Genomic DNA, 16,095 nt, shown 5'->3' on the forward strand with positions numbered 1-16,095 from the left:
CTTCTGTCTAAATACATGCCTAGACCTAGCTAGAGATGTCATTCCCCAGTTTTGGTGCCAGCACAGGGAAGGCCCTGTCTCTTGGGTCTGCCTGCTGTATCCTTAACAGCAATAGGACACAACCCAGGGTGTCAGAAACTGATCTTAAGGCTTGGGCAAATTCATTAAGGAAGAAGGTGGCTGTCTCTCCATGTAATGAAAATGGGGACCATGTCAGCAATCTCATACTCAGTGCACATCACAATACAGATCTGCATCCAGTTGTGCACTGTACACTAATGCAGGGCTGCACAACTTCGGGCCTCCTGAAGACATTGGACTACAACTCCCATAATCCCTAGCTAATGGCCACTGTGGCTGGGGGTGATGGGAGTTGTTGTCCCAAAACAGCAGGATGGCCAAGGTTGTGCCGCCCTGCATTAATGTCTCACCAGTCACCATAAGGAAACTGTCGCCATCCATGCAGAATCAATGTAAACAGCTCTCCTTATGGAAACTGTTTTTTGTGTTCACAAACCCTCTGAGAGCTGAGTAGTCACCCACACCTACCCCTCAGATGTGTGTCTTACTTTATCTTGCTGTCTTCCAGGAAAAAGGATTCCCCAGTGCTCCCAGGCAGTTTGCTTCTTCTTTTTTTAAAATTATTTATTATTATTATTATTATCATCATCATCATCATCATCATTTACCGTCATCCCTTGCCAACTGCGGGCTTCTCAGTCGTGGTTTTGAGTATCTGCGACCGGGAAATTGTGGCAGGTCTCACCAACCATGACCTGAGTAGCTGCAGCTTGGTGAGATTTTTTCCCAATGGGGGTTTCACAATTTGGGGGGGGTTATTTTCAGGGGTCGGGGTCATTTGCGGGGGGCCTCCACTCCTCTTACTCATTCCTGGTGATTTGGGGGATTCCCCCCATATTTTTTACTGCATTTTGCGGTCCCTTCTCAATTGTGATTCCCCGAACCCCCTGTTGGCCATTGATTTCAATTATTCATCTACCGCAAATTCACCAGCTGCAAGGTTTTCCTGGAATGGAACCCTCATGGTTAGCAAGGGAGGACTCACTGTATATCCTGTCCTTCATCCTGGGACCCCAAGGCAGTAGACAACAAATGATAAACAAATACAAACTCAATCCATTGTTGCATAGACAGATTTTCCTAGTCTTTATACTTCCTTCCTTGTTGCTCACTGTTTGCACCCACAGTATCTTACTCTATCCTTGAATAGCTGCAAGCCCACATTATGCAGAGTGAGGCTGATGAGTTTTGAACAATAGCACTTACGCTTGTAGATGGGAGAGCTGGTCTTGTGGTAGCAAGCATGACTTGTCCCCTTAGCTAAGCAGGGTCTGACCTGGTTGCATATGAATGGGAGACTAGAAGTTTGGGCACTGTAAGATATTCCCCTTAAGGGATGGAGCTGCTCTGGGAAGAGCAGAAGGTTCCAAGTTCCCTCCCTGGCAGCATCTCCAAGATAGGGCTGAGAGAGATTCCTGCCTGCATCCTTGGAGAAGCCACTGCCAGTCTGTGAAGACAATACTGAGCTAGATAGACCAATGGTCTGACTCAGTATATGGCAGTTTCCTATGTCCCTATGACACATTTTGCAGGAAATGTTGTAGTGCTGGGGGTGTGTGTGGTATGTATAAAATATATACATCCTCGTATATAAATAGAAATCAAATCCAGCTCTGAATCCAGGGGGGCAACTACTCTCCTGTCCCCACCCTGAGGACACCCATGGTGGGAGATGGCATTTTAAAATCCCCCCACATGTAACAAATGAATACATCAAAGAGAAATGTTTAGGGATATTCTTTCCATTGTGAGTTACTGTGCTATATGCTGGAAGGTTTTTCACATGGAGAAGCATTCAAAAATCTGACACTCCCCGATCGATCTGAAATATATATAGGCCAGAATCCTACCAGCTAGCACAATATGTAATTTGGCTCTGAGACTCCATTTATGAAGTCTTTAGGCTGAGTCTAGAAATGAAATTTTCTTTGGGAATTATAAGGAGCCAAGCAGACATCTTGGTTGATGTTTATGAAGCCTTGGCATTGAAAATGACTGCTGCCTCCAAGACAGAGGAACTGGCCTATAAAAAAGGAATGTTATTTCAATCCACATGGGGCACCAAGTGCCTATTCCAGTCTATCAAGAGACCAGTAGGAGGTTTGTGTGGTCGGTTTGGCCCTATTTGTTTCTCAGCATGAGCCATAAATTGCACTAGGCTCCTGTGGAAAAGAGAGCTGGACTTGTGGTAAAGTAAAGTGTGCTGTTGAGTCGGTGTTGACTCCTGGCGATCACAGAGCCCTGTGGTTGTTTTTGGTAGAATTCAGGAGCGGTTTACCATTGCCATCTCGTATGAGATGATGCCTTTCAGCATTTTCCTATATTGCTGCTGCCCGATACAGGTGTTGCCCATAGTCTGGGAAACATACCAGCGGGGATTCGAACCGGCAACCTCTGGCTTGCTAGTCAAGTCATTTCCCCACTGCGCCATTAGGTTGTCTTGCGGTAGCAAGCATTAATTATCCCCTTTGCTAACCCTGGTTTGCATTTGAATGGGAGACTACCTGTGAGTGCTGTAAGACATTCCCCTTAGGAGATGGAGCCACTCTAGGAAGAATAGAAGGTTCCAAGTTCCCTCCCTGGCATCTCCAAGATAGGGCTGAGAGAGACTTCTGCCTCCAACCTTGGAAAAGCCTTTGCCAGTCTGTGTAGACAGTACTGAGCTAGATGGACCAATGGTCTGACTCAGTATAAGGCAGCTTCCCATGTTCCTCTGCCACCTTGTTTAACTATTAAAGGCTCAACAGCACCTAAGAGTCAGCACCCTAGTTGATAGAAATGAGTTTTGGTGACTTGAATCGGGACAAAAGAAGTGTGACGCCTTTACACAGGGAGCAACGTGCCACCTCTTCAGCTGATATTTAAAAAGAGAGAGTGAGAGAGAGAGAAAAGTGCCTGCAAACAGTAAATCAGACCTCTCAAAAGAACATTCTGCTCTCCGTCCTCCATTCTGCCCTTGCTGGCAGTAGCTGTCATCAACAAGTGAAGTACTTCTGCATCCACCCACGTATGAACAGTGAGGGCCTTTTAGTCAGCCAATGGGACTGTCGATCACGCTCCCAAGTCTCAGAATTCATCTGCCTGAGAGTTTTTGTTTTCAGGATGTGTACATGCTGGGACTTCACAGCGGTACAGATAAAGCAATTGACGGAACAAGCCAACCTCAGGCATGCATATGAGGAGAGGGGAAGGAAGATCATGAACAGCTTTGACTGTAACATCTAACAGAAATCCAGGCAGAAAAACCATTCGACCAAATGCAAAAAGCACAAAGCAACAAGGCAGCTTTCAAGGTTCACAGAGGTCTTCCTCCGACTAAAGGTAAAGGTAAAGTGTGTCATCAAGTCGATTTCGACTCCTGGTGCCCGCACAGCCCTGTGGTGTTCTTTGGTAGAATACAGGAAGGGTTTACCATTGCCTCCTTCCGTGCAGTATGAGATGATGCCTTTCAGCATCTTCCTCTATCGCTGCTGCCCGGTCTGGGAAACATACCAGTGGGGATTTGAACTGGCAACCTTCTGTTTGTTAGTCAAGCATTTCCCCACTGCGCCATTAGGTGGCTAAATGGTAACCAAAAGAAAAAAAGTGGGGTGAAAAAGGTGTTGCCAGCAGAAGTCTTATCTACAATATAGACAGGACTTCTATCTACAATATGTCAATTAGTTTTAACATGATGATTTAGGAAGGATAGGGCTATCAAAGGCTACTGGCCATGGTAGCTATGCACTTCCATTAGGTGCAGCTGGTTGTCTGCTGCGTGAGGCAAGAGGCTGGACTTGGACTGATCCAGCAAGGTTGCTCTTATATCCTTATTTGGTTAGTTTGGACCCAGGACAAAAGTTTGAAGGTTGCACCCAAGATTTCTGGGACAAAGGACCAATTGCCTAGGGCCTGCTCAGGGTTTCAGGAGCCCTTGGCAAATGGCCATTCATGGACTGACTCCTGCTGTTTGGGGGGACCTGACAGAGCTGCTCTGCCTCCACCACACAAAAGCTATTGGCACAGGAGAGTGTGTCTTGGGGCCCTGGGCTCTCAACAGCTGCCCAACAGTACTGATCCCTCTTTCCAGCCCTGCCATGGCCCTCTGAAAACATAGACATCACCTGGGTGGTGAATTGTGGCAGGGCCACTCTTCTGGTTTTCTTTCCAGGAGGAGTCCAGGTTGACACAAGAGACCCCACCTCTTCTGCCTCCTCTATGTATAATAAAGAACTGGATGAAGGGATGGGGTCAGCACAGGGTTGGGATAGACCTTGCCCTTGGGTTTTCCTCACTGGATAAAACCATCCATCCCTAGTTCCTTCCCTGGCATCTCCAAGATAGGGCTGAGAGAGACTCCTGCCTGCAACCTTGGAGAAGCCACTTCCAGCCTGTGTAAACAATACTGAGCTAGATGGACCTATGGCCTGACTCAGTATATGGCATATAGGGTATATGGCCTATGTTCCTATGTAATTGTTTTACATTAAACAATTAAAGCCAGCATAGTGTATTGGTTATAGTGTTGAACTAGGACTGGGAAGACCTGAGTTTGAATCCCCATTCAACCATGAAACTCACTGGGTGACTCTGGCCAGGAACAGCGGGATATAAATGTAATAAATAAATAAATAAATCCAGCATGCGTACACACACACACACCATCCTCACCCCACCACGCCTTTGCCCACAGTAAAAGTTTGCTACCACAGAAGTGCTTGAATAACTCTGTAGGTGACTTGAAACCAATCTGTCAGCCAGCAGATGATGACCCTTTGCTTGCTCTATTAAACCTCCGAAACAAGACCTCTCCTTTGATTAGATTTGTCCCCTTGCAATTCAACCAAAGAGCCTCTCTTTGCAAAGTGCAAGTTAATGTAACTGCTTAAAGATGAAACAAACGTGAGAAGGGATTGCCACCTCTGTGACCCCTCTTTGTCCAGGGAACCTTGTTCAAGAGAAAAGGACACCAGCCACATTCCTATAATTTCCTGCCAAGATACAGCAGGATATCTCAGGATGTCGTCAGCTCCCATTAGCAGAAAGGCATGCAGAGAGGGGAAGAGGGCAGCTCATGGAAGGGTAATCGCAATCACCTCAATTAGACCCAATTTAAACTACAGGCTGACATGTTGCAGTAATTAGCACTCAAACACACTCCTTCCCTCTCTCTTACTGAGGTGCCGAGGTCTTGCATGAGCACTTCATCTGTGCTGTGGCTGCAGACAAGGCCAGATCAAAGGACAGGCGCGCCTCCTCCCACACACCATCTCAGACCCTTTGGGGCACGTCATGAGTGTGCTGAGTTTTGCCAACAACACTGCAGTGAAAGAAGCAGCAATCTATGCAAGTGTCATACCAGCTGCATGCACAGATTCCAAGACATGATATGAATGTCTTACAGTCAGAAGCCAGCCTTACATGGTTTGTTTGCCTTTCATGCTTGGTGGGCCAATATAGCATCAGGCTCTATATACAATTGTATAGGGTCAACATTGATGAGGCAAAGATAGAAAAACTGGGTTTCAAGGAAGTTTACGAATCTTCAGGTATGCATGTTAGCAGGGGCACACCTAGCTGATTTGGGTGCCTGGACCTCCCAGCCACGAGCCCCTCCCCTGCTGCGTGTGAGGCCCCCCAAAACCTACGGGGGGGGCTCGCTGAATTTTATTACAGCCACCATGTGGCTGAGAGGTGGCTGCCGGAGGTGAGCGGAGCAGTCCTTCTCTGCTTTCCCTACTCCGGCGGCAGCCGCCACCGGAGCAACACTGGGCCGGTCCGCTTGGGCCAATGTCCTCTACCAACTGTAAGGCATGCCTGTGCAGTTGAGAGATCGTCGCAAGCCCGTGATGTCATGGGCTTGTGGCAATCTCTCAACTACACTGGCGCACCTCGCAGTTGGTAGAACACGCTGGCCCTAGTGGACAGGCCCAGTGTTGTTCCGGCTGCCACCGCCGGGAGTGGGGGTAGAGGAGAGCAGAGAAGGACTGCTCTGCTCATCCCCTGGCAACCACACCTTGCCCAAACGGCAACTGTAATTTTTTAAAATTACAGGTTCGGCAGGGCAGGCGTGGTGTGGCTGCCGGAGGCCCCCCAGACCTTGCCCCAAGGTCTGGGGGTTAGAGCACCTCTTCATGTTGGGGGAAGGACTATAGCTGAGCCAAAGAGCATCTGCATGCAGAAGATCTCAGTTTCAATTCCCAGAATTTCCAGGTAATCTAGGAAATACCCATCTGAAACCCTGGAGAACTGCTAGGAGTCTGTGTGGACAATGATGAGCTAGAAGGACCAATGGGCTGACTCTACAGAAGGCAGCTTCCTGCCTAACACAGCTTCCATCTCGCCTTCATGTCTGCTCAGTGGCTACCACCTCAGAACATTACAGCAAATTGCACCCTCAGGGGCCCATGGAAGGCTGAGGAGGGTGATCTGTCATAGGGAAAGAGCACAGAACTATTGGCTTAAACACCTTGTATTTCTGCACCAGAGGGCAGTCTGGAGCAGGCCACCTTCCCATAGAGCTGCCATTTTAAAATAATCATTTTCTTGTAATTTTACATTTTATAAACAACAAGAATGCAAATGACAAACAATTTAAAAACAAGTGGTCTCGTAAGAACTAATCTGCCTACTTTCCTTTCGCTATCCCTACAACTGTACTAGATTTGGTTCAAATTGTTTAGGTGGTCTACCAGTTAGGCCTTTTGTGTCTCAAACATTCACATGCCCGCCATCTTGAACTGGGGTGGATGACATCATCACAAACTAAGCCATTGAGATGTCCCTGTGTGTCACTCACTACAACTGTACCTAATTTGTTTCAAATCGGTGAGACATAGTCCACAAGTTAGCCCACTTGCGCCTCAAATGTTCATGTGTCTGCCATCTTGAATAGGAGTGGATGACATCATCACAAACTATGCCATTGGGGAATCCCTATGTGTCCCTACAGCTAGTAAGTGGAGCTTTCTGCCCAGTCTCACACACCATTTTACATTCTCCTGTTAAAATAACCAAGTGCCATGTATTGTGTGTACATCCTAAACAGGATGTTGTTAATAAAACAGTAGGAGAGTGTGCCATTTCTAGAAAACAGGGTCTCAGTGGGCAGAGTGTTTATGGACTGAGCCATAATTTTACCTTCTTGGTTGGCAGCAAATGTTAGAGGAGGCAAAGCTAGAACCATTTCCATCACTTGCAATTGGACTGCTCAGAGACCCATTACTGAATGACTGCAATGCAAGGGCATCACTGCTTTTTAATTCCATCGGTCATAAAAACTCCCTCCAAGGGTACTTTCTGTTTTTAGAGCTAACGACACCTCTGGGCCCTCTGCGTCTAACATTCAGGGCAGATGGACTAGGCTCATTTTTAGACTACCACTCTTGCTCTATTAACACACTTGTATTTCATGCTAGCTCGGACAATATTCGCTCAGAGATTTTTGTTTCAGGCCATTCCACTCTTCTGGCTTTTGCAAACCTTTAAAACAGATGGATGCTGGATTTATTTTTTATTTTTTGTACAAGGTACAACAGAAAACAACTGTTTATTTCATTGGTGCAACCATTGTGTTTGGTGTGTGGGTGTGCTTAGACTACAAAGTACCACCACCTATTTGTTTTAAGACTGCCACCTTCCTCTGACCAGGCTATAAAATGATGCTGGCTACCTCAACGCAAGCCAGAGGTCGCCTGAATCCCTGCTGGTATGTTTCCCAGACTATGGGAAACACCTATATCAGGCAGTGGCGATATAGGAAGATGCTGAAAGGCATCATCTCATACTGCATGGGAGATGGCAATGGTAAACCCCTCCTGTATTCTACCAAAGACAACCACAGGGCACTACGGTCACCAGGAGTCGACACCGACTCAACAGCACACTTTACCTTTACCTCAGCTAAAACCTGCCGAGTGGAAAATCACACCCTCTAAGTTGTTGGCTGTTCCCCATCATCTCAGATACGTACATATGCATGTGTTGAAATTGTTATTTCAATTTCTCACTTATCTTCTCTATCTGGAATCTATATCATTGCACAGCCCTTTCTTTTAGTCACTGGTGAGAGGCCCTGTTGGGACCCATTTTATATGAGAGGGCAACCCACTTGAGGCTACTGACCCACTAAACTTTGACATTCTCCAAGTGCAGTGAAATACTATACACATTTTGTTGTCAAACACTCAAACACCAGTCCTCAGGTTAGCCTTCTAGTTCATGGCAGGGATCTACAAACTTAGGCCTAGCTCACTAGCCAGCCATTAGTTGTGATCGCCACCAATCCCCTTTCTTCCCTTGGATCTTTTTCTGAACACAGGCAGAGATCTTCAGAGAGAAGTGGGTCTTCTATGGGGATGGAGATGGCAGGAAACAGTGGGAGCTGCCCACTACTGCTCAGACAGGATCCCTGCTGTTCCTTACCTTCTCAAAAATGGCAGTGGAAATGAGAGATCTCTGGGAGGAGATCTGTGGGATGTTGGGTGTCCTGCTTGCCAGAGGGTTGGGGCACTTGTCACTGGTGAGTTGGCAGGTGGATTTGTAGATGTCCAATGCATGTTATTGATAGTTTTCATGTGAATATATGCAGCATCCTTGTACTGTATCAAACTATTTGCCAGTCACGCTCAGTGCTGTCTATGCTGACTTAGCAGTGGATCTCCAGGGTTTCAGAAAGTGGTCTTTCCCAGCCCGATCTAGAAATGCCAGGCATGGGCATAGATCCCATTGGACAAGCAGGGACAAATATCCCTGGGCCCAGAGGGTCAGGGGCCCCCAGGCAAACTGCCCCTGCCCCACCCCACTGCTGCCCCTGCCCTTGCCCCGCCACCTTTTCTTATCTTTGCCCCCATGTGGGTGTCTCTTCTCCGGCGTGCATGCGTGCATGCGTGCATCCCCCTCTCTCTCTCTCTCTCTCTGGCCAGCCAAATTGCGAACTATGGAAATCACATGCCTGTGACATCACTTGGCATGAGCGATTTTGTCCCTGGGGCCGCAGGGGTCTATGCCTCTGATGCCATGGACTAAACCTGGGACCTTCTCCACACAAAGCAATTGCTGCATCACTGAGCTATGGCTCCTCCTCCCAATATGCTCCCAATATGCTCACTCTCTGCTCTATTTCCCACCTCAATTATGACAGAAAAGATAATATTTCATAAGCTGCCCCCTGCAGAATCCAAGGGAAAGAGATGTGGTATGCAAGGACAAGGCAGTGGAGTAGAATCAGGAATATCAATAATTTAATGAATTAGATATTATATACAGAGAGGCAAGAGCAGTGCAGACTGCCTTTCAGTGCTCTTGCTGCTGGCTGTTTGTTAGCCCCGCCCAGGCGTGTAACAATGATAGGGCAAGGGGAGACAGTTGTCTGGGGGCCCCACTGCCTGGAGGGGCACCCCAGAGGCACCTCAGGTGACTCCCCATTGCCCCCTGCCCAGCCCCATAGCCTCTCAGCCACTTGCCCTCTTCGCGGTCTCTCCTGCTTGTTCTGCTGGCCGCAATGGAAGCAGCAGCCCAGCTGCCAAGAGCTCCTTTTCTCTCGCCTCTCAGCTGATCGGCGGGTGGGCGGGGCTTCCACGGCCTCCGTGTAGGCCACAGTGAAGCCTGAACTCGAGTAGGGCCCAAGCCAGCCAGGAAGGAGGAGGCAGCCAGAGTGTTCTCTGCAGCAGAAGACCCCTTGCTGCCCTGCTTAACCCAGACCAGCATTTGCCAGGTAGAGTGTGAACTCCTTTTTGTGGTTACCTTTCCCGCCCCGCCCCCCCCCCCATATATAGGGATCTGCTTGCCATAGGGCTTGGATATGGGGGGGGGGAGGGACCGAGAAGTCTCTGAATATTTATTTTGAAACAGCTTGGAAAATTTGCTGACTTAAAAAAACGATCTAAAAAGTCCTATAAGTGGCTTGTTTCATGGCAGAAAATTGCAAAAACTTCTGGAACAGTATTTTATTAATTTTATTTATTCATTCATTCATTTATAAATGCACTTATGTTCAAGTTGTTTTGCAACCCAGAAGGTCTGAGTGAGAACTGTGAAGCATGTGTGGTGCTTTTATTTTATTTTTCTTGTGTGTGAACTGCTCCCCAATAACTTGCAGGGACTTCAGGGTAAATCTGGCCAACATGTGAATGCAGCACCTCCATTCCAGAGGAGATGTGTCTTAAAGGGCTTTAAAAGCCTCCTGTGAAAAACCTCCTGCAATCAAACTTGACTGAATTTGTTCAGAATTCTGAGAAAACAAACATAGGTTCACCCTGCATGGTTGAAAGTCTCCTTTGCTAATCTGCAGCGAGAGGCCCATTTTAATAATTCATCTTTCTAGTGTGTTCTAGGCATTAAAAGTAATACAAATGTATAGTACTCAATGTATATCACTATATATTGTGACATGTGTGTGTGTATTCAGTGAAATGTATTTGCAGGCAGCATACTTATTTTGGAATATCAGACTTAAATCCTTGGGGGCCTGGGGTGTGCGGAGGCCCTGGACTTTGGGGGGGGGGCATTTTAAAATCTTGTCTCTGGGCCCACTCCAACCTTGCTACGCCCCTGGCCCCACCTCCACTCCAGGACTGGAATACAAGGAACTAAAGCCCCATTCAAGAATTGGCCTGGGTCAAGGAATGGATTAACCAGGAACTCTACACCCCAAACCTCCCCATTCACTTGAAAACTGACTCACCATAAAAAGCTCTTGCATTTTCCTGTAATCATGAATGGTCAGCCTGTTTTCAAGCTGTTCCAGGCTCCTTGCTGCCCCAGAGTCCGCAGTCAGGGGCCGGTCCCTGGTAGTGGCCATGGCATTTTCTTGGCACAGCACACTGGTTGCTCATGCACAATTTGTTTTCATGAATACATCAATACATCTCCAATCTGGTTCTTTGCACAGTCTTCATCTCCTGCCAAAATGGGATCTGTTCATTGAACATTCTTGATATGAAAGCTACCTTAAGTTATGAAGCCAAGTCTCTGGAAAGTCTGAAAGGATTTAGATGAGAAAGCATCAAAAGAACTAACTAGGTTTCAATTCCAATGTGGTACAAATACGACAAGTATTTATATACCGCGTTTCAACAAAAGTTCCCAAAGCAGTTTACATAGAAACAAACAAACAAACAAACAAAATGGCTCTCTGTCCCCAAAGGGTTCACAGTCTAAAAAAGAAACATAAGATACATACCAGCAACAGCCACTGGAGGGGTGCAGTGCTGGGGATGGATAGGGCAAGTTGCTCTCCTCCTGCTAAATGAAGAGAATCACCACTTTTTAAAGGTGCCTCTTTGTTTTATGCTGTAGGGCAACTTGGACTAGGGATGTGCACAGAACCAGTTACGAAGCCCTTTATGGGCCTCTGAACCGGTCAGAACGGTCTCCGGTTCCACCAGTTCAAAGGCAGGGGGTGCTGCTTTAAGGGTGAGAGAGGATGCACTTACTCCTCCCACCACTCTTCCCCCACCAGTGCTCTTGTTTTCTAAAGTTCCTCGGGGAGGCAGCATATCTCCCTGCCGCCCCATTGCCCCCGTTTCCCGGAATTATCCAGAAGTAGCCGGCACACCGGCACGTGCGCTCACCTGCAGCAGTGCACACAGGCACGTTGGCTTCTTCCAGATAGTTCCGGTAAACCAGGGCAATGGGGTGGCAGGGAGTTACGCTGCCGCCCCGAGGGACTTTAGAAAACTGGAGCGCCAGCAGGGGAAGAGCGGTGGGAGGGGGAAGAGCGGTGGGAGGGGGAAGAGCGGTGGGAGGGGGAAGTGCACCCTCCCCCACCCTTAAAGTAGCACCCCCCCCACCTTCAAACCACCCCTACCCGGTTCCGTGCACATCCCTAGCTTAGACCAGTGCTTTGCAACCATGGGTACAAATATCACGAGCGATGCTTCACCAGACAACAGGTGGCACTTGGCCCTGTTGCCCAAGAGATGGCATGACATTGCTCCACCTGGCCTGATCTTGCCAGAAGTGAGATGCCTGAGATTATGATGCACTGGTGGCAAGGGGAGGCCTTGCACTAGCTTGGTTCTTCAAGAGAGGTACCAGAAAGGTAAGGAGGAAAGAAGGGTGCACAGTGGTGGAGAGATCTCATATGGGAACCAGCTGAGGTGGCCAGTACCATCTGGGGGGATGAATGCTCATTGCGATTTGTGGCAAGCTCTACACCCCTAGAGATAGAAAATAGGTAAATTTATTTATTTAAATAATATTTTTTATTAAAGAAAAGAGAAGTACAAAAAGAAAAAGACATACAAATGTGACAAACAACATCTCATGCATAACTCAACTCAGTTATGCATGAGATGTTGTTTGTACATCAACGTAGGTTTTAAGCCTTTTAGCCGGTCAACATCCTGTTCTACCTGCACTCATTTCATTTTAATCTATTTCCTGGCAGCTTACCAGAATTCTTCTTATATTGTCCAGATCTGTCAAGAGATGGAGAGAAGACCCCATTCATATTGCCCATGATTATCACATCTCCTTCAACCATTTCCAAAAGAGACAGAAAAAAATGTTCCAAAAATTTTGTTTTATCACCATTAGGAGCGTACATAGAAGCTATTGTAATTTTATTATATTGAGTTTGAAACCTCAATATAATATATCTGCCATCTTTATCTTGAATCTGTTCTTCTAAAATCCATGATAAATTTTTAATGTATATCGCTACTCTGTTCTTTTTCTTTTCTCCTTGTGTTTCAAAACACACAAGATCAATGTTGTCAGAGGAATTAAAACGAGGATTGGCAGGATTGCCCTCCAAAGATTGCTCCACAGAGACCTGTACAACAACTCATTCATCGTTGCCACAACCCTACCCCTGAGCCTAACCCTTTCCTCTGTGCAAAAAAGGACTCCCATTTTATCCTAATCAATTAGGGGTAGGGATAAAGAAGGGGTGATAACACGGAGAAAGCTGTAAGTGCAACAATGCTATCACCTCTTTCCCATTTTTAGGAGGGTAGATGTTGCAAAATATCACTGTGAGCACTCGTCCCTGAAGATGGTACCAATGGCCAGAATTTGTGGGCCTGTCTCACAGACTAATTGGGGGGTGGCACCAGCAACCAGAGAAGCCCTACAGCAACAACTGTGGGGCAACCCACCCACTTCTGCACAGAACAACTGCTTCTGGGACCAGCAGTGCTTGTAAATGTGGTACCCACAAAGGTGGTACTCAAAAAAAGTGGCACTGCCAAAAACAAAACAAAAACCCTCAAAAAAACCACCCTGGTTTAAACATTTACTATGAAATGCCAGAGGAAACAAGTGATTTTCTTTGATGGTTAAGTAAATAGAATTAAGCACATTTATAATAATTTACAGTTTGTTCCCGGAAATGTAATAGAAGCTGTTCACCCATAGAAAATCCATTTTGCTTACCTTGTCGCTATTTATGTGTTATTTATTCTGATTAAAATTCCATTATCTGTTCTGAACACACTTGATTAGCTCCAACACTCCGTTCTCTTGAGTACTAAGTTTACACTATGAGTATTTATGGGGCTGTTTCGGCTAGCTTGATTTCCTTTCTTTTTCCTGGAGCTTGCAAGTGTTTCTTAGCAACCTGACAACAATAACTAACTGTCCATCCTCCCTCCCTCTCCCAGCCAAGGGCTGAAAGAAAGAATTTGCTTAGCTACTCTTAGGGAGGCTCTTTCAAAACAAACCAGGACAGAGAGGGCCACAGCAAACCAGTACATCTGTTTTGAAGATCGGAAGCTGTTCAACAGAACTGTATCGGGGGCGGTGAGGGGGCAGTGTTTCCTGGTTTCCAGTGGCAGTAACACTGTGGAACTGCCTGAGACTGTTTTAAGCAATTGTGAAACTATTCTGCAACACGTATGGGGCTGCTGTTCTTTTCACATGAAAGGAAACATTCAGAAATGCTGACATTGTTAAGTGCATCATGTCGGCCACTGTTTTTCATTGCAAAACATTGCCAGAGCAATGTTACAACAACCATAAACAACCACCATCATATACAGAGACCAAGAACAAAACAAAAATATATATATCAGGATCAAACCAGCAGCCATTAAAATACTTTCCATGGTGGGCCAGAGAACCTGGGAGGATAAGGAGGATAGCAGAGATCTGGCATTGCTGAAAACAATTTGACTGGGGCCCACGTACACTAGATTGTGCTTTTCATCTGTAGGAATTCATCCTGGAATGGATCCTGGTTTGCATTCATCAACCCTTGTGCTGTCACTGTCATGAGATCTTGCCCACCCACTTGAGTTCTGACACTGTGCACCAAACTGGACACTTGAGGGGATGGGGGAAATCCAACGTGTTGCCTTTTTTTTTTTTTAAATGGGCTGGATTTTCCATTGCCACAGCCAGTTCTTTAAAATAGGATATTCCCAGGCTGGCTGCTGACCACAGAGCCAGAACGACCCATCACCAAAGTGGTACTTCTGGTCCCCCCCCCTTTTTTTTTTGCATCTCAGGCCTCCCAGCTACCCTTAGAAATATTACCCTCAATAGCATCCACAGCTAATGCGGTTATTAAGGCTTATAGGCTTAATGTGGGTATTAGGAAAGGCAACTGCAGTGATGTCTGAAGGGTAAAACGTCCCAAAATTTAAAAATCGAAGGGGGGAGGAATAGAAACTTCAGCAAGCAGAGAGATAAAATGAAAGGGTGCATATCTAATTTCCTAAGTTACAAATCCTCTTAAAAGGGAGCAGCATTAAGTTTAAACTCTAAGAGGAGCAGGAATACTTCCCCACCCCCTAAAAATGATGTCTACACTGTAGGCTAGTGTGGAAGACTACATCCTTCCCACAAAGTTCAGTACCTTTTGATGCTGACCAGCAACATTGATAGAATCCAGCTGAATGCATTGACTGAACTGGATCCATGACCACTTCCACTAGCTCCATGTTGTATAGGCAAAAACTGAATGAGAGGCAATATTCATGATATCCTGGGGCACATCACATCAACCCTTTGGACTGCCGGGTTGATTGACTGGTTTAACTTAACTGTTTGTTATTAAAATATTTATAGCCCATCTTTCCATGTTCAAGGCAGCTCACAATGAAACAAAATAAAACAGGATAAACGCCTACTAAGACAGCAAAAATAAGAATAAAAGAGTGGCAGCCAAAAACAAACAAACCAGAGAAAATTTTTATCTTCAAAATACATCCAGAAAGCAGGAAATTTTCCAACACAGAGCAAATGCCAATTGAAAAAGAAATAGATGGCATCCAACAAAAGCACTAGTGCTACAGGAGAATTTTTTGCCCTTCTTCCCTTTTCTCTGGAGCCTACTATGGCTTCCAAAACCATGTCCCCGAGTCACACAACCCATGCAGACATATTTTTGAGAAGCACATTGGGCTTCAGAGAAACAGGAAGGTGGGCAAAAAACTGCCCCTCCCCCATGCTTTCAGTGTTGTATTAGTCTAGATATCAGGCAACCTTTTTGCAGGATGACAGAAGGACCACCAAAGAAGAGGGGGAGACAAAACTGCCTTGGTGAGGAGTTCCAAAACTTAGGTAGATCTGCCAAGAAGACACTTCCATGGCCCAAGCATCCAAGCTTCCAAAATTGGTGTGACATACAGAAGGATCTCACCAGAAGATTGTAGACATGAGTGGATTCATCAAGAGCAAATAATTTGAATTAGCAATTATGCGTTTTAATCAACATGTGAAAGCAGAGAGGTACTGGAAGGTGGAGAGATACTGGAAGCCATATTGCTTGGCTCAGCAGGAATGTTCAGACAAGATCCCGCCCCCGCCCCCAACTCTCATCTGTTATATAATCAACTCTTACTTGACAAAGGCGGAAAACCTTTGAAAACACTTACTTGAATGCAAGCCACATTGAACTCAACAAGGCTACTTCTAAGTAGCCACGCATTCAATCTGGTGGTATAGGGCTACCCTCCTGTGCAGACTGCAAATCCCAAATGGATCTACTTAGGAATAAACATGGCCTACCCAAATTCCAATCCCAGCTTCAGGCATGAGGTACGAGGAAAACCGCCCTACCCAGCTGGGGCTTGGCAAACGATCAAG

At 46.3% G+C, this 16,095-nt stretch overlaps 1 protein-coding gene across 5 annotated transcripts in view; it reads right to left on the minus strand.

Annotated features, from left to right (window-relative positions):
- The window catches only part of WDR49 (WD repeat domain 49), a 176,858-nt gene extending 163,285 nt beyond the window's left edge, over nt 1-13,573 (minus strand). For 4 of the 5 annotated variants that reach the window (XR_008320131.1, XR_008320132.1, XM_053312038.1 and 1 more), the window contains exons 1-2: nt 13,441-13,573; nt 10,745-11,040 (exon numbers count right to left, since the gene is read on the minus strand). Coding sequence is in view for 3 of the 5 variants with exons in the window: in XM_053312038.1 (XP_053168013.1) it covers nt 10,745-10,861 (117 nt within the window). In the remaining 2 variants the exon portion in view is untranslated. The remainder of the gene's footprint in view (nt 1-10,744; nt 11,041-13,440) is intronic. The other variant, XM_053312037.1, reaches the window with a different exon arrangement.
- Nucleotides 13,574-16,095: the final 2,522 nt, after the last annotated feature.

The sequence above is a fragment of the Hemicordylus capensis genome, chromosome 3 (genome assembly GCF_027244095.1).
Source record: "Hemicordylus capensis ecotype Gifberg chromosome 3, rHemCap1.1.pri, whole genome shotgun sequence".
In the NCBI taxonomy this organism is placed as follows: Eukaryota; Metazoa; Chordata; class Lepidosauria; order Squamata; family Cordylidae; genus Hemicordylus; species Hemicordylus capensis.